This window comes from Schistocerca americana, chromosome 5 (genome assembly GCF_021461395.2).
Source record: "Schistocerca americana isolate TAMUIC-IGC-003095 chromosome 5, iqSchAmer2.1, whole genome shotgun sequence".
Taxonomy (NCBI): Eukaryota; Metazoa; Arthropoda; class Insecta; order Orthoptera; family Acrididae; genus Schistocerca; species Schistocerca americana.
This window is the reverse complement of record NC_060123.1, coordinates 143,261,430-143,284,872: the sequence shown is the minus strand read 5'-3', so window position 1 is coordinate 143,284,872 and position 23,443 is coordinate 143,261,430. Positions and strand designations below refer to the sequence as shown.

Genomic DNA, 23,443 nt, shown 5'->3' with positions numbered 1-23,443 from the left:
GTCAACTTTCGACTTTACTTAGGCTATGTGACACGCCAAGGGTAAGTCTGTCGCCAAAACCTACATTCCAAACGTGATGGAGCACAAGTCCACCCAAGTTGAGGACAGGGAAGGATGATATCCTTTATACATGAATGATCACAGCATTTGCCACAATCTATTTAATGAAAGCACTGGAAACCAAAATTCAGATGGCAGTGCGTTAAATACTGCATGGCCTCACATGCTAACATTAAAATAAATAATTTTTGCAATTTTACAGAACTTGCTTTACAACTTCAATGATTATTTTGAATGATCACGACACTGTATGTGACTGGTTGCATGTCAACACTATTGGTAGCTCATAAAAGAGTTCTGTACAGAACAATGGTTCAAATGGCTCTGAGCACTATGGGACTCAACTTCTGAGGTCATTAGTCCCCTAGAACTTAGAACTAGTTAAACCTAACTAACCTAAGGACATCACAAACATCCATGCCCGAGGCAGGATTCGAACCTGCGACCGTAGCGGTCTTGCGGTTCCAGACTGCAGCCCTTTAACCGCACGGCCACTTCGGCCGGCTACAGAACAATGAACACTGACTGAGGAACATTTCCAGATACTGAGAAATCCTCCATACAATCTACAAGCCAGATGGACACACACAAGGTATTTATACTTTCACTTGGCAAAAAGATTTCTGCAGCTACTTGGGGTTAACAAAATAGCTTTGATTCACAGTGTCCAGTGCACTCCATAAATATCCCATACATGTTAGAATTCTTCATCACAAAGCAACATGGGATAGTAATGCAAACTTTTTCAATGCTACCTTTGTCCCTGAACTACAATTCATAACATACTTCAGCCTTGAAACAATCTATCTGCATAATGTTTGTGACAGCAAGGAAGACTGGACTAGGTCAGACATATCTCTAGCAGTAGAAGAAGTACATATGCGGGCGAGAGGTAGGGGAAAATGACTAGGAGATGGTCAGAGGATTTTGGGAAAAACAGAATATGTGGGGCCGTGAGGGCCATGTCAACTGTAGAAAGAAGTTTCCGGCCATTACAAATGATCAGCAATAACTTTTAACTTACGATACTCATGTTACACACGAAAAACATCATTAACTCACAGGTAAAAGAGCCGCATTACACTCTACTGTCTCAAAGAAAGAAGTTTTCATGCTTCTCAGTAGATCTTTCAAGGTTCGATCATCTATTTGTAAGCCAATTAGAGCTAACGGTTCACTTCACCAATCAGCCAATCCCTATAAATTGAACTAAACAATTAGTTCTATAATTTGCAACCTACCTACACGGTTTTCTTTGGGAAGTCAGTGCCTGTGGATGGCAAGGACATACACTATGCTCTTTCCACCTCTGAATCAAGCTGTGTTTCACAAATGCAAATAAAGGGAGTAAATTCAGTTCACCCTGGTCTCCCTACATGCTAAGGACAAAATGGCACCGTTCACATTTAAAGCAAACTTACACATGTACACTGGCTTATGCTGCTACAAAATAGTGATAACGAAACTTGTAGTTACATAGCTGACAGCAACTGCATTTAGCTGCAATAAGATTAAAACTACACAGCAGAAGAGGGCAAATACAGTGAATTACATTTATTAAAACTGAAATATTATCAACAACAGATAGACAACAAAAACACTTCGGATTTATGTTCTTACTATCAAATATATAAAATAAAAAAGCCTAAAAACAGTAAATTTGCATAAAATAAACTGCATATTAATAACGATGGCGTTATGCACGTTGAAAGATGAAGTGAATAGTGTACCAAATCCAACATTCAGCACATCACATATTATATGAAATGCGCAAGAAAACGGGCACAGTTCCAGAGAGAAATCATGAAACAAAGTTAAATGACCTGCAAACTGAGCATTTGCCACTACATTACAAAAAAAGTGCTATCTAACACAGAATACACCACATATTCCTACCTTCAATCACAAAAACACATCATGCTTCTCACACCAATAAACAATTTTCATCTACCGCCTTTCAGTGTGTCAACAAAGCCAATTGTCCAAAGCTTATGTGTGGTTCTGTTTCGAAAGCAATTGCTGTATATTTCCAAAGATTCTCTAACGATCACCGTTTCAACGTTTGTAATAACGTCTTTGGCTCGTGCTGATCAACAAGACACTTTGGATTCTGTCGGCTTCTAGGCTAGGCTACGCTTTGTTGTCGAGGTTGCAAAGTGGTTTTGGTGTTGTGTTGTATACTGAAAGTCTTAATTATGGTGACAGACGAGGAGAATATCAAGAAGCTTGCAGAAAACCTAGAGAAACAAGAACTTGATGTTAGTGGAATATCCATACCTCATTTTTGACTATTACTAAAGCGTTATATTATGATAAAAACACAGTTTTGACAGTTTGTCGCTGTTAAGTCGTAGGAACTAAACATCGTTGCTAACGCTGCAGAAAGTGGAAGACATTGTTACACTGCTCATTTCGCTGAATATCTTATAAATGATATCGTTTTTGTTTGGAACAAATGCCATCGTTTCAAAAACATTTGTAAGACTTTTGTTGGTACCGTGTTTGACGATATTTGTGTAATTTTTTAGGCACCGGGTGGCGTTCCAGCAGCTCAGGTTTACTCCCAACTTCTGGCAATTTATCTGTACCAATATGATTTGTAAGTAATTCCTGTGCTGTTCCTTTTTCTGACTATAATAGTAATAACTACATCAAATCATAATATGTATCAATGTACGATTAACTCTTATTTTTATGCAGATCTAGCTTGCTTTTATCTCGGCCCCGTGAGGCAAATTCTGGGATGATTGTTCTGAAAGAACGCGGCAGTTTCATTTTTTTATCAACTTCAGACTAATCTGAAGACATGACTTATTATCTGCATACATTAAGCTGACAACATTCTAAATAGATTTTAAATTTGAAGCAACAGCATATTCCATATGTCTGTCATTGGTTGTTGATACATGAATAAAATATCACTTTATTGTGGACATTTGCACTGTTGTCCATGGAGATAAATAATTTTACTCTTAACCCGCCGGTGCAAGCACCTGGAAACAGGACGGCAGTACACGCAGATGGTCTCACATACCCTTGCAGTTTCTATCTTTCCGAATTTGCATTTAGATGTATATTATGGAGGGAAGTATTATTAAATGAAGTAATATCATTGAAAATCAGTTTAGTAAATATTTTTAAGGGATGAATTTAATATTTTGCTCAAAAATATTTGCACAGATGGAGATAAATAAAATTTAGCTGTTATCAAAATAATGCATGTATTCAATCAGATATTTTGTCGATACAGTCTTGGCACACAGTAACAGAATGTTCAAGTCAAATGTATTTCTTGCAGTTCTTACAGATATATCTTGTTTTTCTGCTTCTGCAGTCCACACACCGTCCTCGTGAAGTCGCAGTTGATTCCACTTCAGAAATTTTCACACTGCGAAGCTCTCCAGTTCTCTCAGTTATCTTCCTTGGAAATATTTTTGACATTACTCTTTGCTGAAGATGATCATGCAGAAGCACAAAAGAAACCTGCCTCAAAAACACTCTTCTTCTCAGTTGTTCTTTCTGATTCGAGTTGAAAATAATAGCATTTATCGCAGCTGTGTTCATGATGCTATAAAAAACAACCATTGGCCATCTTATTGTGTTTCTAGCTACATTATATGTTGCACTCATTCTGTCTACAATGTCAACACCCTTAGTAAAGTTATAGAAAGTGATAATTTCTGTTTTTTATCATTTCCTGTATTTTTGTCAATATTTCTATTTTGGTGCATCGTTGACAGTAGTAATAGCACTCTATTTCATTTCGGCACATAAGAGACTAAGGTGCAATTTCTCTGAAACCCAAATATAGATGACTTTTCTTGTCGGTTTTTAGTGTTAATAAATCACCTTGGGACTTGTCTCTTGTTATTCCTCAGGGTACCAACAATGATTGTCTTCTTCATAATCAATGTGTTTGCTAGCTCGTAACTTGTAAAATAATTGTCGCAAGTTATGTTGCGGCATGTATTCAGGATAGGTTGGCAAAGTCTCTGAACAAGTTAAACTGGTCTGTCGTCCTGTCTGTAAGGGCCTTCAGGCTGTTGCCCAACATACACCTCCATGTTGAATGTGTAAAACATTCTGGCATCCACTGCTGCAAAAATGTGTTCAACATACTTGGTTGGCATATTTGGCATGTACTGTCGGAATCTGCATCTTCCACAGAATGCTTCTAGTTTTTCATCAACTGTCACGTATTCAGAAACTGTATAAGCCTTCTGAAAGTTTTCAACAGTTAGACTGAACACCTGTCTTATCGCCACCATGTGATCTGTTTTCTCCCTTTCCATTCTAGTTTGTTTATCGCTGAATCTGAGGCATCAAAGGAGAAAACTAAATCTGTTTATGCCCATTGTGAGATGAAATATTTCAACTCCTGTGCCATCTGTTCGCCACAAATCTTGTAGACTTAATTGATGAGCACGCATTACACCAACGTAGTACAAGAATCCCAATAAGGCCTTTATTTCAGATTTATTAGCTTGTTGTGCATCTCTTTCCCTTGAAAAGTTTCCCTGGATACTTTGAATGTACCTATTAGTGCAGTTAACGAGTATATGTATAATGTTTTCAGCAAAAAACAGTTCCCAACAGTGTAGAGGATTTGTAGCACTTTTCGCAGCACCTTTCACACCTGGTAAATGAGTTATGATGATATGATAACGTGTGCGAGGGTTCTTTGGCGGAGCGCGTGAGTTCCATACTGTTCCGTCTTTACCGACAAACACATCACTGTCAGCACCACAATCACTGTCTTCTGATTCATCACTTGACGTTTTTTGTTCGATGCCGGAATCACTTTTCCACTCTGGGTCCTGGATTTCTTCAAAGTCGATTTCTCCATCTTCAGAATCACCAGCATCACTTTCAGCCATTACTTCTTCAAACACGTTCCTAATTCTCTCCTCCTGTACCTCGTAAGAATAAGCCATGATGCAGTTACAACACACTAAAATAAGGTACAAAGCACGAAAAAATCTGTTCTACCACTAAACTAAGCAGATACCGCAAATATGGCCCGTGTGAATAACCTTGGCAGAGCTAACAGTAAACTGACACCAGTGCACGCGGCTGGCCTGAGAGACCTTAAAGCCCTTTGTTGTGAGCTAACCGGAAGTACTATTGTTGAAATGCCAGATAAACCATACCAAATGACTCATATTACACTCACTTAAAGGTACTGAGAAGATAGCTTCTTGGAAACAACTTTTAGACATTGCATTAATGTGAAAATATTCTCCTTGGTCTGACAGACAACGTGCGTGTACTGACGGGTTAATCTGTGACATTCGGTTACTACTCGTCTTTGAAACACGCTTTCATAAGTGTCCCATGTGATGCTACCAACAGTATGAGACCACCACAGAACCATTTTGGCTACTTGTGAAAACTCATATATTTGCACTCTCAATTCTGCCAGTTTTGAAAGAGAACACAGGCATTCGGGTTCTCCTGGTAATCGACATGTTACCAAAGAAGTGGGGCTGTCATTAAATTTAAAATCAATGAACATTGCCCATAATAAATTCTGTAATGTATGACATGAGACACAGATAGCAAACTGAAATGGTTAAGCTCCTCTGGGGCATATAGTTATATTACATAAAAAACTGTATTTTAAATACTACAGTTGATTCTCATGTGGTGACATAGAACTTTCTTAGTATAGTTTACTTCAATTGTTTCCCAGTTCAGTTCCTCCAATATCACTGTGACGCTCTCCCCACTCGTGCTCCCTTCTTTGTATACTTTCAATATCACATTTTAGTCATATTTGGTAAGGGTCCCACACACTGGAGCAATATTCTAGAACCAGCTGCATGAGCGATTTCCAAGCTTTGTTGACTGACTTCACTTCCCTGGTATTCTACCAGTAAACCAAAGGCTACCACCTGCTTTACCCATGACAGCCTGCATGATCATTCTGTTTCATATCCCTACAAAGTGTTTCACACAGGTATTTATATGAGTTGGCCAGTTCCAGTGCTGACTGATATTGCAGTCATAAGATACTATGTTTTTTCGATTTGTTAAGTGAAAAATTTTACATTTTTGAACATTTAAAGCAAGTTGCTAATCTTTGTGCCACTTTGAAATCGTATCAAGATTTGACTGAATTTTTATGCAGCTTCTTTCAGATAGTACTTCGTTACAGGTAACTGCATCATCCGCATAAAGTCTGTGGTTACTATTGTCTGCAAGGTTATTAAATAGAACATGAACAGCAAGGGTCCCAACACACTTCCCTGTGGCACACCCAAAGTTACTTCTACATCTGATGATGCTGTGTCCTCCCTACCAAAAAGTCATCAATTCAGTCACAAATTTTAGTTGATACCTCATATTATTGTATTTTTGACAGTAAGCATAGGCATAGTACAGAGTCAAATGCTTTTCAGAAATTGAGAAGTACTGCATCTACCTGACTGCCGTGATCCATAGCTTTCAGTATGTTCTGTGATAAAAATGCGGATTGGGTTTCACATGATAGATTTTTTCAGAATCCATGCTGGTTTATATAGAGTAGGTCATTCTGTTAGAGATACCTCATTATGTTTGAGCTCAGAATATGTTCTAAACTTCTACAACAAATTGATGTCAAGGGTATTGAACATCAAATGTTTCCAAAGATAACTCAATAAAGGCACTGTCGAGTTACCCCACAGTGTTATTACTTTACTTGTCAAAACATTGTAACTAAAATAATTGTTTTTAGGTGATTTGTTTCTGAATTGTACTTATGAAATTAATATCTTTTAATGTTATAGGTGTGAAGGTTGGGTAAAATTGGTGAATCTGTTTATCCTTTTGCCACTGTTACTAATTCAATCACATTGATGAACAAAGATTTCATTCTATTTTCACATTTCTGATGTGAAACTGTAACTGAATTGCACATTTTGAGACAGATGGGTTGTTGATTACTTACTCACACGGGGGTGCTACTAGCAGTACTTCCAATATAAACACATACAAATAAATGAGAGTCACATGTTCCTTCTTCAGTACACTAAATATTGAAAGTGTAAGAGAAACAGAAATAATGCCAGGTCACAGAAATAATGCCAGGTCACCCAGAACCCAAGTTAAGGACAAACACGTGGGAAAGGGGGGGGGGGGCATGACACACTACCTCCTCCTGCAGGACCACTTTCCTAGTTCCTTGTATTTGTTGTCCTCAAGGAGTCACCTGTTATATAAATAAATAACAGTACACAATGGTTTTCAGAACAATGGTCTCATTCTTCAGGGCAAGATATGAAAGTTGGTCTTTACACTGCATGTTCTGAAATATTCAGAAATGATAGTAGCAATGTTGTCACTTGAACAAGCATTTTCCAGTGCAGATGGTCAGATTGTTGAACACACTCAAAAACAGTATCTGCTACCACATTAATAACACTTCCTTATGTTGGTTTTATGTTGTTCCTTTCTGTTGCTGTGGGCTCATTTATGTTGGAAGACACTAGCTTTCCAAAACTAAGTGAACAATGTGCAGGTCCTATTATCATCAGAGTAGTGGAAAATAATTTATTTTTTGACAGTGAATTGCATTGTAGTACTCCAAAGATGTCTGCTTTCATGTAAACAGATAAACATACTTTGTGGATTAGTCATTATTATTATTATTTCTTTACTTTCTTAGACGTTAAGTCTGGTTAAAAATGGAAAGTGACGCGGACCTTGATCAAGCGTCACTTCCTTTTAACTGTACAGTATATGTTATATTGCATTTAGGAACTTTCGGTTAATTGAACATGTATCAATAATTACGGATTTCTGTAGTTGTATATATAAGTTTGGATGTAGCTGTATTGCATTGATGTACTGGTGGATATTGTGTGGTATGACTCCTGTAGTTGATAGTATAATTGGTATGATGTCAACTTTATCCTGATGCCACATGTCCTTGACTTCCTCAGCCAGTTGGATGTATTTTTCAATTTTTTTCTCCTGTTTTCTTTTGTGTATTTGTTGTATTGGGTATGAATATTTCGATTAGTTGTGTTAATTTCTTCTTTTTATTGATGAGTATATGTCAGGTTTGTTATGTGGTGTTGTTTTATCTGTTATAATGGTTCTGTTCCAGTATAATTTGTATTCATCATTCTCCAGTACATTTTGTGGTGCATACTTGTATGTGGGAACGTGTTGTTTTATTAGTTTACATTGTATGGCAAGTTGTTGGTGAATTATTTTTGCTACATTGTCATGTCTTCTGGGGTATTCTGTATTTGCTAATATTGTACATCCACTTGTGATGTGATCTACTGTTTCTATTTGTTGTTTGCAAAGTCTGCATTTATCTGTTGTGGTATTGGGATCTTTAATAATATGCTTGCTGTAATATCTGGTGTTTATTGTTTGATCCTGTATTGCAATCATGAATCCTTCTGTCCCACTGTATATATTGCCTTTTGTTAGCCATGTGTTGGATGCGTCTTGATCTATGTGTGGCTGTGTTAGATGATACGGGTGCTTGCCATGTAGTGTTTTCTTTTTCCAATTTACTTTCTTCGTATCTGTTGATGTTATGTGATCTAAAGAGTTGTAGAAGTGGTTATGAAGTTGCAGTGGTGTAGCCGATGTATTTATATGAGTGATTGCTTTGTGTATTTTGCTAGTTTCTGCTCGTTCTAGAAAGAATTTTCTTAAATTGTCTACCTGCCCATAATGTAGGTTTTTTATGTCGAAGAATCCCCTTCCTTCCTCCTTCCTTTCTGCTTAATGTGAATCTTTCTGTTGCTGAATGTATGTGATGTATTCTACATTTGTGGCATTGTGATCGTGTAAGTGTATTGAGTGCTTCTAGGTCTGTGTTACTCCGTTTCACTACTCCAAATGAGTAGGTCAATATTGGTATACCATAAGTATTTATAGCTTTTGTCTTGTTTCTTGCTGTCAATTCTGTTTTCAGTATTTTTGTTTGTCTTTGTCTATATTTTTCTTTTAGTTCTTCTTTAATATTTGTATTATCTATTCCTATTTTTTATCTGTATCCTAGATATTTATAGGCATCTGTTTTTTCCATCGCTTCTATTCAGTCACTGTGGTTATCCGATATGTAATCTTCTTGTTTAGTGTGTTTTCCCTTGACTATGCTATTTTTCTTACATTTGTCTGTTCCAAAGCCATATTTATATCATTGCTGAATACTTCTGTTATCTTTAGTAATTGGTTGAGTTTTTGATTTGTTGCTGCCAGTAGTTTTAGATCATTCATGTATAGCAAATGTGTGATTTTGTGTGGGTATGTTCCAGTAATATTGTATCCATAATTTATGATATCAATATAATAGAGGGAAACATTCCACGTGGGAAAAATATATCTAAAAACAAAGATGATGTGACTTACCGAACGTGAGCGCTGGCAGGTCGATAGACACACAAACAAACACCAACATACACACAAAATCCTAGCTTTCGCAACAAACGGTTGCTTCGTCAGGAAAGAGGGAAGGAGAGGGAAAGATGAAAGGAAGTGGGTTTTAAGGGAGAGGGTAAGGAGTCATTCCAATCCCGGGAGCGGAAAGACTTACCTTAGGGGGAAAAAAGGACGGGTATACACTCGCACACACACACATATCCATCCACACATATACAGACACAAGCAGACATATTTAAAGACAAAGAGTTTGGGCAGAGATGTCAGTCGAGGCAGAAGTGCAGAGGCAAAGATGATGTTGAATGACAGGTGAGGTATGAGTGGCGGCAACTTGAAATTAGCGGAGATTGAGGCCTGGTGGGTAACGGGAAGAGAGGATATATTGAAGAGCAAGTTCCCATCTCCGGAGTTCGGATAGGTTGGTGTTGGTGGGAAGTATCCAGATAACCCGGACGGTGTAACACTGTGCCAAGATGTGCTGGCCGTGCACCAAGGCATGTTTAGCCACATGGTGATCCTCATTACCAACAAACACTGTCTGCCTGTGTCCATTCATGCGAATGGACAGTTTGTTGCTGGTCATTCCCACATAGAATGCATCACAGTGTAGGCAGGTCAGTTGGTAGATCACATGGGTGCTTTCACATGTGGCTCTGCCTTTGATCGTGTATACCTTCCGGGTTACAGGACTGGAGTAGGTGGTGGTGGGAGGTTGCATGGGACAGGTTTTACACAAGGATAGGAGCCAGAGGGTAGGGAAGGTGGTTTTTGGATTTCATAGGGATGAACTAACAGGTTACGAAGGTTAGGTGGATGGTGGAAAGACACTCTTGGTGGAGTGGGGAGGATTTCATGAAGGATGGATCTCATTTCAGGGCAGGATTTGAGGAAGTCGTATCCCTGCTGGAGAGCCACATTCAGAGTCTGATCCAGTCCCGGAAAGTATCCTGTCACAAGTGGGGCACTTTTGTGGTTCTTCTGTGGGGGATTCTGGGTTTGAGGGGATGAGGAAGTGCTCTGGTTATTTGCTTCTGTACCAGATCGGGAGGGTAGTTGCGGGATGCGAAAGCTGTTGTCAGGTTGTTGGTGTAATGGTTCAGGGATTCCGGACTGGAGCAGATTCGTTTGCCACGAAGACCTAGGCTGTAAGGAAGGGACCGTATGATGTGGAATGGGTGGCAGCTGTCATAATGGAGGTACTGTTGCTTGTTGGTGGGTTTGATGTGGACGGACGTGTGAAACTGGCCATTGGACAGGTGGAGGTCAACGTCAAGGAAAGTGGCGTGGGATTTGGAGTAGGACCAGGTGAATCTGATGGAACCGAAGGAGTTGAGGTTGGAGAGGAAATTCTGGAGTTCTTCTTCACTGTGAGTCCAGATCATGAAGATGTCATCAATAAATCTGTGCCAAACTTTGGGTTGGCAGGCCTGGGTAACCAAGAAGGCTTCCTCTAAGCTACCCATGAATAGGTTGGCGTACGAGGGGGCTATTCTGGTACCCATGGGTGTTCCCTTTAATTGTTGGTATGTCTGGCCTTCAAAAGTGAAGAAGTTGTGGGTCAGGATGAGGCTGGCTAAGGTGATGAGGAAAGAGGTTTTAGGTAGGGTGGCAGGTGACCGGCGTGAAAGGAAATGCTCCATCGCAGCGAGGCCCTGGACGTGCAGAATATTTGTGTATAAGGAAGTGGCATCACGCCTGGAATCCTTACGCAATCTGTTACCCCCGGAAACCATCCTTGTAACCATTGATGCCACTTCCTTATACACCTGGACGTGCAGAATATATGTATATAAGGAAGTGGCATCACGCCTGGAATCCTTACCCAATCTGTTACCCCCAGAAACCATCCTTGTAACAATTGATGCCACTTCCTTATACACAAGTATCCCGCACGTCCAGGGCCTCGCTGCGATGGAGCACTTCCTTTCACGCCGAACACCTGCCACCCTACCTAAAACCTCTTTCCTGATCACCTTAGCCAGCTTCATCGTGACGCACAACTTCTTCACTTTTGAAGGCCAGACATACCAACAATTAAAGGGAACACCCATGGGTACCAGGATGGCCCCCTCGTACACCAACCTATTCATGGGTCGCTTAGAGGAAGCCTTCTTGGTTACCCAGGCCTGCCAAACCAAAGTTTGGCACAGATTTATTGATGATATTTTCATGATCTGGACTCACAGTGAAGAAGAACTCCAGAATTTCCTCTCCAACCTCAACTCCTTTGGTTCCATCAGATTCACCTGGTCCTACTCCAAATCCCATGCCACTTTCCTTGACGTTGACCTCCACCTGTCCAATGGCCAGTTTCACACGTCCGTCCACATCAAACCCACCAACAAGCAACAGTACCTCCATTATGACAGCTGCCACCCATTCCACATCAAACGGTCCCTTCCCTACAGCCTAGGTCTTCGTGGCACACGAATCTGCTCCAGTCCGGACTCCCTGAACCATTACACCAACAACCTGACAACAGCTTTCGCATCCCACAACTACCCTCCCGACCTGGTACAGAAGCAAATAACCAGAGGCACTTCCTCATCCTCTCAAACCCAGAACCTCCCACAGAAGAACCACAAAAGTGCCCCACTTGTGACAGGATACTTTCCGGGACTGGACCAGACTCTGAATGTGGCTCTCTAGCAGGGATACGACTTCCTCAAATCCTGCCCTGAAATGAGATCCATCCTTCATGAAATCCTCCCCACTCCACCAAGAGTGTCTTTCCGCCATCCACCTAACCTTCGTAACCTGTTCGTTCATCCCTATGAAATCCAAAAACCACCTTCCCTACCCTCTGGCTCCTATCCTTGTGTAAAACCTGTCCCATGCACCCTCCCACCACCACCTACTCCAGTCCTGTAACCCGGAAGGTATACACGATCAAAGGCAGAGCCACATGTGAAAGCACCCACGTGATCTACCAACTGACCTGCCTACACTGTGATGCAATCTATGTGGGAATGACCAGCAACAAACTGTCCATTCGCATGAATGGACACAGGCAGACAGTGTTTTTTGGTAATGAGGATCACCCTGTGGCTAAACATGCCTTGGTGCACGGCCAGCACATCTTGGCACAGTGTTACACCGTCCGGGTTATCTGGATACTTCCCACCAACACCAACCTATCCGAACTCCGGAGATGGGAACTTGCTCTTCAATATATCCTCTCTTCTCGTTACCCACCAGGCCTCAATCTCCGCTAATTTCAAGTTACCGCCACTCATACCTCACCTGTCATTCAACATCGTCTTTGCCTCTGCACTTCTGCCTCGACTGACATCTCTGCCCAAACTCTTTGTCTTTAAATATGTCTGCTTGTGTCTGTATATGTGTGGTTGGATATGTGTGGATGGATATGTGTGTGTGTGCGAGTGTATACCTGTCCTTTTTTCCCCCTAAGGTAAGTCTTTCCACTCCCGGGATTGGAATGACTCCTTACCCTCTCCCTTAAAACCCACTTCCTTTCGTCTTTCCCTCTCCTTCCCCCTTTCCTGACGTAGCAACCGTTTGTTGCGAAAGCTAGAATTTGTGTTTGTGTTTGTTTGTGTGTCTATCGACCTGCCAGCGCTTACGTTCGGTAAGTCACATCATCTTTGTTTTTATATATATGTATCCATAATTTGTATTATTTAGCATGTTGGATAGTGGGTTCAGTGCAAGACAGTACCAGAAAGGACTTAATGAGTCTCCTTGGTGTATTCCACGCTTAATCTGTATTGGCTGTGATGTGATATTATTTGAATTTGTTTGGATATTAAGTGTGGTTTTCCAATTTTTCATTACTATGTTCAGGAACTGTATCAATTTAGGATCTACTTTGTATATTTCCAATATTTGTAGTAACCATGAGTGGGGTACACTATCAAAAGCTTTTTGGTAATCAATGTGTGCATAGTGTAGCGACCTTTGTTTAGTTTTAGCTTCATATGTCACCTCTGCATCTATTATCAGTTGCTCTTTACACCCTCGTGCTCCTTTGCAGCAGCCTTTTTGTTCTTCATTTATAATTTTGTTCTGTGTTGTATGTGCCATTAATTTCTGTGTAATGACTGAAGTTAATATTTTGTATATTGTTGGTAGGCATGTTATGGGGCGATATTTAGCTGGGTTTGCTGTGTCTGCTCGATCTTTAGGTTTCAGATAAGTTATTCCATGTGTAAGTGTATCAGGGAATGTGTATGGGTCTGCAATGTAACTGTTAAATAATTTATATCTAAAAACAAAGATGATGTGACTTACCAAACGAAAGTGCTGGCAGGTCGATAGACACACAAACAAACTCAAACATACACACAAAATTCAAGCTTCCGCAACAAACGGTTGCTTCATCAGGAAAGAGGGAAGGAGAGGGAAAGACGAAAGGATGTGGGTTTTAAGGGAGAGGGTAAGGAGTCATTTCAATCCCGGGAGCGGAAAGACTTTCCTTAGGGAAAAAAAGGACAGGTATACACTCGCACACGCACACACATATCCATCCGCACATACACAGAGGTGTCTGTGTATGTTGTTTCCTTCTATTTTCACTTTTTTTGTATCTTCTAAGTCGTTCGGCCAATGCTTGTAATTTCTGCTTCTTTTCATTTAATTGCTCTATCGCTCCTTGTTGTGAGATTTTACCTAACCTTTTTCTTTTTTTTCTGACATTTCATTTCTTATAAATTGTGTTAACTGTCCGATGTCTTTTCTCAGTTTTTCTATTCTGATCTGTAGCCTGTGTTGCCATGCTGGTTTTGTGGGTTTCTTCTGTGTGTTGGTTGGTTCTGATCTCTGCGTAGTGTGTATATTTAGCGTAGTGAGTGCTCCTATATAAACAAGTAGTTGTAACTCTTCCATAGTTGTGTTTTCATTTATTTTGTTGTGTATGATTGTGTTGATAGTTTTTATTGTTGTTTCGACTTGTGGGTTATTTGGCGGTCTATGCAAGAATGGTCTAATGTCTGTATTTGTGTCTTTGTATTCTATATATGTCAGCTGAAATTTTTCTTCTATATCTAACATGTGTGTCACTTCGTGTTCTATTTGTGCTTGTTCTGGTGGCTGTCTTAAGATTTCGTTTTCCTCTGACTGTTTAATTGATGCGTGTTGTTCTTTGTTTGCTCTGTGATGTTTGAGTCTATTACTGTATTTTCTTCTTCTTCTTCTTCTTCTGATTGCACATTATTTTGTTCCAGTATCTGTTGTACTTGTTGTTTGATGTTTTATAATTCTGACGGGGGTATTCTGTTATTTTTGATTATTACACAGACCTGATCAGCTTGTCATTGTTCTGTTAAAAGTTTTAATTCTGGGTATCTGGTAATAAATGTTGTGTATACTTGTGATCGGTATCCAGTTGTGTTGGTTCCTAGGTTTGTTGCTTGGTATTATTATTATTATTATTATTATTATTATTATCTTCACTTTCTCAGACGTTAAGTCCGGTTGAAAATGGAGTGACGCGGACCTTGATCAAGCGTCTCTTCCTTTTAACTGTACGGTATATGTTACATTGCGTTTAGGAGCTTTCGGGTAATTGAACATGTATCAATAATTACGGATTTCTGAAGTTGTATATATAAGTTTGGATGTAGCTGTATTGCATTGATGTACTGGTGGATATTGCGTGGTATGACTCCTGTAGTTGATAGTATAATTGGTATAACGTCAACTTTATCCTGATGCCACATGTCCTTGACTTCCTCAGCCAGTTGGATGTATTTTTCAATTTTTTCTCCTGTTTTCTTCTGTATATTTGCTGTATTGGGTATGGATATTTCAATTAGTTGTGTTAATTTCTTCTTTTTATTGGTGAGTATGATGTCAGGTTTGTTATGTGGCGTTGTTTTATCTGTTATAATGGTTCTGTTACAGTATAATTTGTATTCATCATTCTCCAGTACATTTTGTGGTGTATACTTGTATGTAGGAACGTGTTGTTTTAAAAGTTTATGTTGTAAGGCAAGCTGTTGATGTATTATTTTTGCGACGTTGTCATGTCTTCTGGGGTATTCTGTATCTGCTAGTATTGTACATCCGCTTGTGATGTGATCTACTGTTTCTATTTGTTGTTTGCAAAGTCTGCATTTATCTGTTGTGGTATTGGGATCTTTAATAATATGCTTGCTGTAATATCTGGTGTTTATTGTTTGATCCTGTATTGCAATCATGAATCCTTCTGTCTCACTGTATATATTGCCTCTTCTTAGCCATGTGTTGGATGCGTCTTGATCTATGTGTGGCTGTGTTAGATGATACGGGTGCTTGCCATGTAGTGTTTTCTTTTTCCAATTTACTTTCTTTGTATCTGTTGATGTTATGTGATCTAAAGGGTTGTAGAGGTGGTTATGAAATTGTAGTGGTGTAGCCGATGTATTTATGTGGGTGATTGCTTTGTGTATTTTGCTAGTTTCTGCTCGTTCTAGAAAGAATTTTCTTAAATTGTCTACCTGTCCATAATGTAGGTTTTTTATGTCGATAAATCCCCTTCCTCCCTCCTTTCTGCTTAATGTGAATCTTTCTGTTGCTGAATGTATGTGATGTATTCTATATTTGTGGCATTGTGATCGTGTAAGTGTATTGAGTGCTTCCAGGTCTGTGTTACTCCATTTCACTACTCCAAATCAGTAGGTCAATATTGGCATAGCATAGGTATTTATAGCTTTTGTCTTGTTTCTTGCTGTCAATTCTGTTTTCAGTATTTTTGTTAGTCTTTGTCTATATTTTTCTTTTAGCTCTTCCTTAATATTTGTATCATCTATTCCTATTTTTTGTCTGTATCCTAGATATTTATAGGCATCTGTTTTTTCCATCGCTTCTATGCAGTCGCTGTGGTTATCCAATATGTAATCTTCTTGTTTAGTGTGTTTTCCCTTGACTATGCTATTTTTCTTACATTTGTCTGTTCCAAAAGCCATATTTATATCATTGCTAAATACTTCTGTTATCTTTAGTAATTGGTTGAGTTGTTGATTTGTTGCTGCCAGTAGTTTTAGATCATCCATGTATAGCAAATGTGTGATTTTGTGTGGGTATGTTCCAGTAATATTGTATCCATAATTTGTATTATTTAGCATGTTGGATAGTGGGTTCAGAGCAAGGCAGAACCAGAAAGGACTTAATGAGTCTCCTTGGTATATTCCACGCTTAATCTGTATTGGCTGTGATGTGATATTATTTGAATTTGTTTGGATATTAAGTGTGGTTTTCCAGTTTTTCATTACTATGTTTAGGAACTGTATCAATTTAGGATCTACTTTATATATTTCCAATATTTGTAGTAACCATGAGTGGGGTACACTATCAAAAGCTTTTTGGTAATCGATGTATGCGTAGTGTAGCGACCTTTGTTTAGTTTTAGCTTGATATGTCACATCTGCATCTATTATCAGTTGCTCTTTACATCCTCGTGCTCCCCCCCTGCGGGTCCGGGGATTAGACTAGGCCCGCGGTATTCCTGCCTGTCGTAAGAGGCGACTAAAAGGAGTCTCAAATGTTTTGGCCTTAATGTGATGGTCCCCCTTGGGGTTTGACCTCCATTTTTCAAAATTTTACAGAAGTACGAGCCTTTTGGGGAAGGACACCTTACATGGTGTACCACTGGTCCTAAGTGCACTAAGACCTTGGCACTCAGCATTGCACCGGCGTTGTCACCATACCCATTATTCCTCAAATTGGGCCTAAACGCCTGATGGGTTGTCCACGTTACGCCCATAGTGCCTCTCCATCTGCACCAGCGATCATGATGGACTTTCCATGGCACCAGAAATCCAGCACGGTAGCCAGCCCGTTGTGGTGGGGTCGTCATGTACCCTCTAGGTTGTAGCCCCCTGACAACACAGGGATCGTACTGCCGATACCTGAGCTGCACCCTCCCCACGTTGGCCAAGGAGTAGATGCCCGTCTCCTTGGGGCATCAGGACTCCCGGCAATGGTCATCCTGCCAGGTGGCCCTTGCTGCGGCTGGGTGGCGCCCGTGGGGAGAGCCCCTGGTCGGAGTGGGTGGTATCGGGGCGGACGTTTCGCACATGAAACGTCAGCATGTATCAGGTCGCTCTGCGGCCGAGTCTTCCAAAAGAAAAGGTACGGTTTCTAGTTCTGGTTCTCCTGCCCTTTCCCCCTTGGCCACTCCATGGGAGGAGGGACAGGCCCGCCGGCTTGGGGCGAAGTACTTCCCCCGCTATTTGGTCTGTTCTCGAACAGATGGGGGGACGTTCGCCACCTCCAAGCCCATGTTCTTTGTTCAACACATTGAGGACGTCTTCGGGGAAATCGAGGCTCTCAGCAAGATGAGATCGGGGTCCGTTCTTATCAAGACCACCTCTGCCACACAATCGGCGGCACTCCAGGCGTGCGACCGCCTAGGGGACATCCCAGTCTCCATTGTCCCACATCTGGCACTCAATAGGGCGCAGGGGGTCATTTTTCATCGTGACCTCCTGCTACAATCTGATGAGGAGCTCAGGGCCAACCTGGAGCGCCGCGGCGTGCATTTCGTCCGGCGAGTCCAGCGCGGCCCCAAGGACCGTCGCATCGACACCGGGGCCTTTATCCTCGCCTTCGAGGGGGACGTTCTCCCGGAGAAGGTAAAGGTGATGTGCTACCGGTGCGACGTGCGACCTTACATCCCGCCTCCTATGCGCTGTTTTAGGTGTTTGCGCTTTGGGCACATGTCGTCCCGGTGTGAGGCTGAGCCCCTTTGTGGCGACTGTGGACGTCCTCTTCGTGAGGAACATACTTGCACCCCACCACCTCGGTGCCCTAATTGTCCTGGCGTCCACTCGCCTAGGTCCCCGGACTGCCCCGCCTATCAGAAGGAGAAAAAGATACAGGAACTCAAAACTTTGGATCGGCTCTCTTATTCTGAGGCCAGGAAGAAGTATGACCGCCTTCATCCCGTGTCACTGGCCACTTCGTTTGCCTCCGTTGTGTCCACTTCTTCCGCTGTATCCTCACCTCTATCCTGTCCCCCCTCCGCCTCCTCTGCCCATCAGGGGGCTCTGCCTCCGCCTCCCAAATCCCTCCCTTCCAAATCCTCCTCCCCCGCGGCCCCCACCCCCCCTGCCCCAGGGGCCACCCTTCCTCCTCCTCCTCCCCCCACGCCACCTGAGAAGCGATCCTCTTCTCAGGCGTCCATCGGGGAAACGTTCCGGACCCCGGCTTCCGAGGTCCGGCGTTCCAAAACGGACCCCGCGCGTGAGGACCTTCTTCGGGTCCAGCCCACCATCCCTGTACCTCCTCGGCCTTCCAAGAAGGCCTCCAAGAAGAAATCTCTATCCCCCTCTCCACCCCGGCGCGTTTCATCTGACGCTTCATCCGTGAGTCGCTGCTCCCGGCCGTCCTCAGTTTCGCCGGGACGCTCTGCTGCCAGGCGTTCCGCCGGCCTTTTGTCGGCAAATGATGCGGCCCCTCCTACACAATCAGGGACAGCGGCCGCAGCTGGCGACGAGTCGATGGAACCGGATCCGCCTGCCGTCAGTTGTAGCGTTGTTGCCTCGCAACCTGGCCCTCCGCGGCCATCGAGGTGACCAGCTCTTCCCCGTCTCGTTCCCCCAACTTTTTGACTAGCAATGGCGTTGTTTCATTGGAACATAAGGGGTATTCGATCTAATCGGGAGGAATTACAACTGCTCCTCCGCCTGCACTGTCCGCTCGTCCTTGGTCTCCAGGAAACCAAGTTGCGCCCGACTGACCGTATTGCCTTTTCCCACTATACCTCGGAGCGGTATGACCTCGCCCCTGTGGACGGTATCCCAGCTCATGGTGGGGTCATGTTGCTCGTTCGGGACGATGTATATTACCATCCCATCCCATTGACCACCCCACTCCAAGCAATAGCTATCCGCATTACTCTTTCTGCTTTTACTTTTTCCGTTTGTACCGTCTACACTCCACCGTCATCTGCTGTTAGTCGGGCTGACCTGATGCACCTGATCGATCAGCTTCCCCCGCCGTTCTTATTGTTTGGCGACTTCAATGCCCATCATCCCCTTTGGGGCTCTCCTGCATCCTGTCAAAGAGGCTCACTCTTGGCGGATGTCTTCAACCATCTCAATCTTGTCTGCCTCAATACCGGCGCCCCGACTTTCCTCTCGGACTCTACTCATACCTACTCCCACTTGGACCTCTCGATCTGTTCTACCACTCTTGCCCGTCGGTTCGAGTGGTATGTCCTTTCTGACACCTATTCGAGCGACCACTTCCCCTGTGTCGTTCGTCTCCTGCACCACACCCCATCCCCACGTCCTTCGCGCTGGAACATACTGAAAGCTGACTGGGGACTTTACTCCTCCCTGGCGACCTTTCCGGACCGCGATTTTTCCAGTTGTGACAGTCAGGTCGAATACCTCACGGCTGTTATCATCAATGCTGCCGAACGTTCCATACCTCGTACTACTTCTTCTTCCCGTCGCGTTTCCGTCCCCTGGTGGAACGAGGCTTGTAGGGACGCTATCCGTGCTCGACGACGTGCTTTACGCACCTTTCGCCGCCATCCTACGTTGGCGAATTGTATTGAATACAAACGACTCCGAGCGCAATGCCGTAGAGTCATCAAAGACAGCAAAAAAGCTTGCTGGGCCTCTTTCACGAGCTCCTTTACCAGTTTTACTCCCTCTTCCGTCGTTTGGGGTAGCCTGCGCCGGCTGTCGGGCATTAAGGCCCACTCCTCGGTACCTGGCCTGACCTCAGGTAATGAGGTCCTTGTTGATCCTGTGGCTGTCTCCAACGCCTTTGGCCGCTTTTTCGCGGAGGTTTCAAGCTCCGCCCATTACCATCCTGCCTTCCTTCCCAGGAAAGAGGCAGACGAGGCTCGGCGACCTTCCTTCCACTCGCTGAATCTGGAGACTTACAATGCCCCCTTTACCATGCGGGAACTCGAACGTGCGCTTGCACTGTCCCGGTCCTCTGCTCCGGGGCCAGATGCCATTCACGTTCAGATGCTGGCCCACCTTTCTCCGGCGGGCAAAAGCTTCCTTCTTCGTACCTACAATCGCGTCTGGACCGAAGGTCAGGTCCCCATGCGTTGGCGTGACGCCGTTGTTGTTCCTATACCCAAACCCGGGAAGGATAGACACCTTCCTTCTAGTTACCGCCCCATTTCTCTTACAAGCTGTGTCTGTAAGGTGATGGAGCGCATGGTTAATGCTCGGTTAGTTTGGATTCTTGAATCTCGACGACTACTTACTAATGTCCAATGCGGCTTTCGTCGCCGCCGCTCCGCTGTTGACCACCTTGTGACCTTGTCGACATTCATCATGAACAACTTTTTGCGAAGGCGCCAAACGGTCGCCGTGTTCTTCGACTTGGAGAAGGCTTATGATACCTGTTGGAGAGGAGGTATCCTCCGCACTATGCACAAGTGGGGCCTACGCGGTCGTCTGCCCCTTTTTATTGATTCCTTTTTAACGGATCGAAAGTTTAGGGTACGTGTGGGTTCCGTATTGTCCGACGTCTTCCTCCAGGAGAACGGAGTGCCTCAGGGCTCCGTCTTGAGCGTAGCCCTTTTTGCCATCGCGATCAATCCAATTATGGATTGCATTCCACCTAATGTCTCAGGCTCTCTCTTTGTCGATGACTTCGCGATCTACTGCAGTGCCCAGAGAACATGCCTCCTGGAGCGCTGCCTCCAGCGTTGTCTAGACAGCCTCTACTCATGGAGCGTGGCAAATGGCTTCCGGTTCTCTGAAGAGAAGACGGTTTGTATCAACTTTTGGCGATATAAAGCGTTCCTTCCGCCAAACTTACATCTTGGTCCCGTTGTTCTCCCATTCGTGGACACAACTAAGTTTCTAGGGCTCACGTTGGACCGGAAACTGTGTTGGTCTCCACATGTCTCTTATTTGGCGGCCCGTTGTACACGTTCCCTTAATGTCCTCAGAGTTCTTAGCGGTTCATCTTGGGGAGCGGATCGCACTGTCCTGCTTCGCTTGTATCGGTCCATAGTCCGATCGAAGCTGGATTATGGGAGCTTCGTCTACTCGTCCGCTCGGCCATCCCTCTTACGCCGGCTCAACTCCATCCACCATCGGGGGATACGTCTTGCGACCGGAGCCTTCTACACTAGTCCTGTCGAGAGTCTTTACGCTGAAGCTGCCGAGTTACCGTTGACCTACCGGCGCGACATACTGCTGTGTCGGTATGCCTGCCGGCTGTTGTCTATGCCCGACCACCCCTCTTACAAGTCCTTCTTCGCTGATTCTCTCGACCGTCAGTACGGGTTATATGTGTCTGCCCTGCTGCCCCCCGGAGTCCGCTTCCGTCGCCTGCTTCGACAATTGGATTTTGCCCTCCCTACCACCTTCAGAGAGGGTGAGAGCCCGACACCACCTTGGCTCCAGGCTCCGGTTCGTATTTATCTCGACCTCAGCTCACTCCCGAAGGAGGGTACTCCGGCTGCTGTGTATTGCTCACGGTTTGTCGAACTTCGTGCTCGACTTGCTGGTCACACCTTTATTTACACCGATGGCTCCAAAACTGACGATGGTGTCGGCTGTGCCTTTGTCGTCGGGACCGCCACCTTTAAATACCGGCTCCTTGACCAATGTTCCAGCTTTACGGCCGAGCTTTTTGCTCTCCATCAGGCCATTCAGTATGCCCGCCGCCACCGCCATTCATCGTATGTCCTCTGCACTGACTCACTCAGTGCTCTTCAGAGCCTTGGGGCTCCCTATCCGGTCCATCCCTTGATTCACCGAATACAGCAGTCCCTCCATAGTTTCGCTGATAATGGCGGTTCTGTCAGCCTTCTGTGGGTCCCCGGACATGTAGGAGTGCCTGGGAATGAGGCTGCGGATGCTGCAGCCAAGGCTGCAGTCCTCCAGCCTCGCCCAGCCTCCCATTGTGTCCCGTCATCTGACGTTTGTGGGGATGTCTGTAAGAGGCTTGTGTCCTTGTGGTGGGATGCTTGGTCATCCCTCCAAGGAAACAAGCTCCGGGCAGTAAAACCGCTCCCAACTGCTTGGACAACTTCCTCCCGACCATCTCGGCGCGAGGAGGTCCTTCTGACCAGGTTGCGGATTGGGCATTGCCGGTTTAGCCACCGCTACCTGCTCTCTGGTGACCCAGCCCCACAGTGCCCTTGTGGTCAGGCATTAACGGTGCGCCATGTTTTATTGTCGTGTCCCCGTTTTAGTCAATTTCGTGTTGTCCTGTCCCTGCCATCTACCTTACCGGATGTTTTAGCTGATGACGCTCGAGCAGCTGCTCGTCTTCTGCGTTTTATAACTTTAACTGGCTTGACCAAAGACATTTAACCTTTTACTTATTTCATCTGCATCTTTGTCCGGTCCTTTTGATGTCCCCCCATCCCCTTGAGTTTTAGCAGGTTCCTTGTGCTCTGACACCAGTGACTGGGCGCTAATGACCTCAGCAGTTGAGCGCCCTTAAACCCCACCAAAAAAAAAAAAAAAAAATCCTCGTGCTCCTTTGCAACAGCCTTTTTGTTCTTCATTTATAATTTTGTTCTGTGTTGTATGTGTCACTAGTTTCTGTTTAATGACTGAAGTTAATATTTTGTATATTGTTGGTAGGCATGTTATGGGGCGATATTTAGCTGGGTTCGCTGTGTCTGCTTGATCTTTAGGTTTCAGATAAGTTATTCCATGTGTAAGTGTATCAGGGAATGTGTATGGGTCTGCAATGTAACTGTTAAATAATTTAGTTAGATGTGAATGTGTTGAGGTGAATTTCTTTAACCAGAAATTTGCTATTTTATCATTTCCAGGGGCTTTCCAATTGTGAGTAGAATTGATTGCTTGGGTGACTTCATGTTGCAAAATTGTCACTTCAGGCATTTGTGGTATCATCTTGTATGTGTCTGTTTCTGCTTGTATCCACCGTGCATGCCTGTTATGTTGTACCGGGTTTGACCATATGTTGCTCCAGAAGTGTTCCATGTCTGTTACATTTGGTGGATTGTTTATTTCAATGTGTGTGTTATCTATTGTCTGGTAAAATTTCTTTTGGTTTGTGTTGAATGTTTGGTTTTGTTTCCTTCTATTTTCACTTT

The 23,443-nt window shown here is 43.5% G+C and overlaps 2 protein-coding genes across 2 annotated transcripts in view; one reads left to right on the top strand and one right to left on the bottom strand.

Annotated features, from left to right (window-relative positions):
- The window catches only part of LOC124615939 (MPN domain-containing protein), a 158,410-nt gene extending 156,366 nt beyond the window's left edge, over positions 1-2,044 (bottom strand). Inside the window, exon 1 of the mRNA XM_047144129.1 lies at positions 1,957-2,044. The gene's annotated coding sequence lies outside the window, so the exon portion shown is untranslated. The remainder of the gene's footprint in view (positions 1-1,956) is intronic.
- A 113-nt stretch (positions 2,045-2,157) lies between these two features.
- Positions 2,158-23,443, top strand: part of LOC124615952 (COP9 signalosome complex subunit 8) — a 34,774-nt gene continuing 13,488 nt past the window's right edge. Inside the window, exons 1-2 of the mRNA XM_047144153.1 lie at positions 2,158-2,318; positions 2,589-2,659. Of these exons, the coding sequence (XP_047000109.1) occupies positions 2,256-2,318; positions 2,589-2,659 (134 nt within the window). The 5' untranslated portion in view covers positions 2,158-2,255. The remainder of the gene's footprint in view (positions 2,319-2,588; positions 2,660-23,443) is intronic.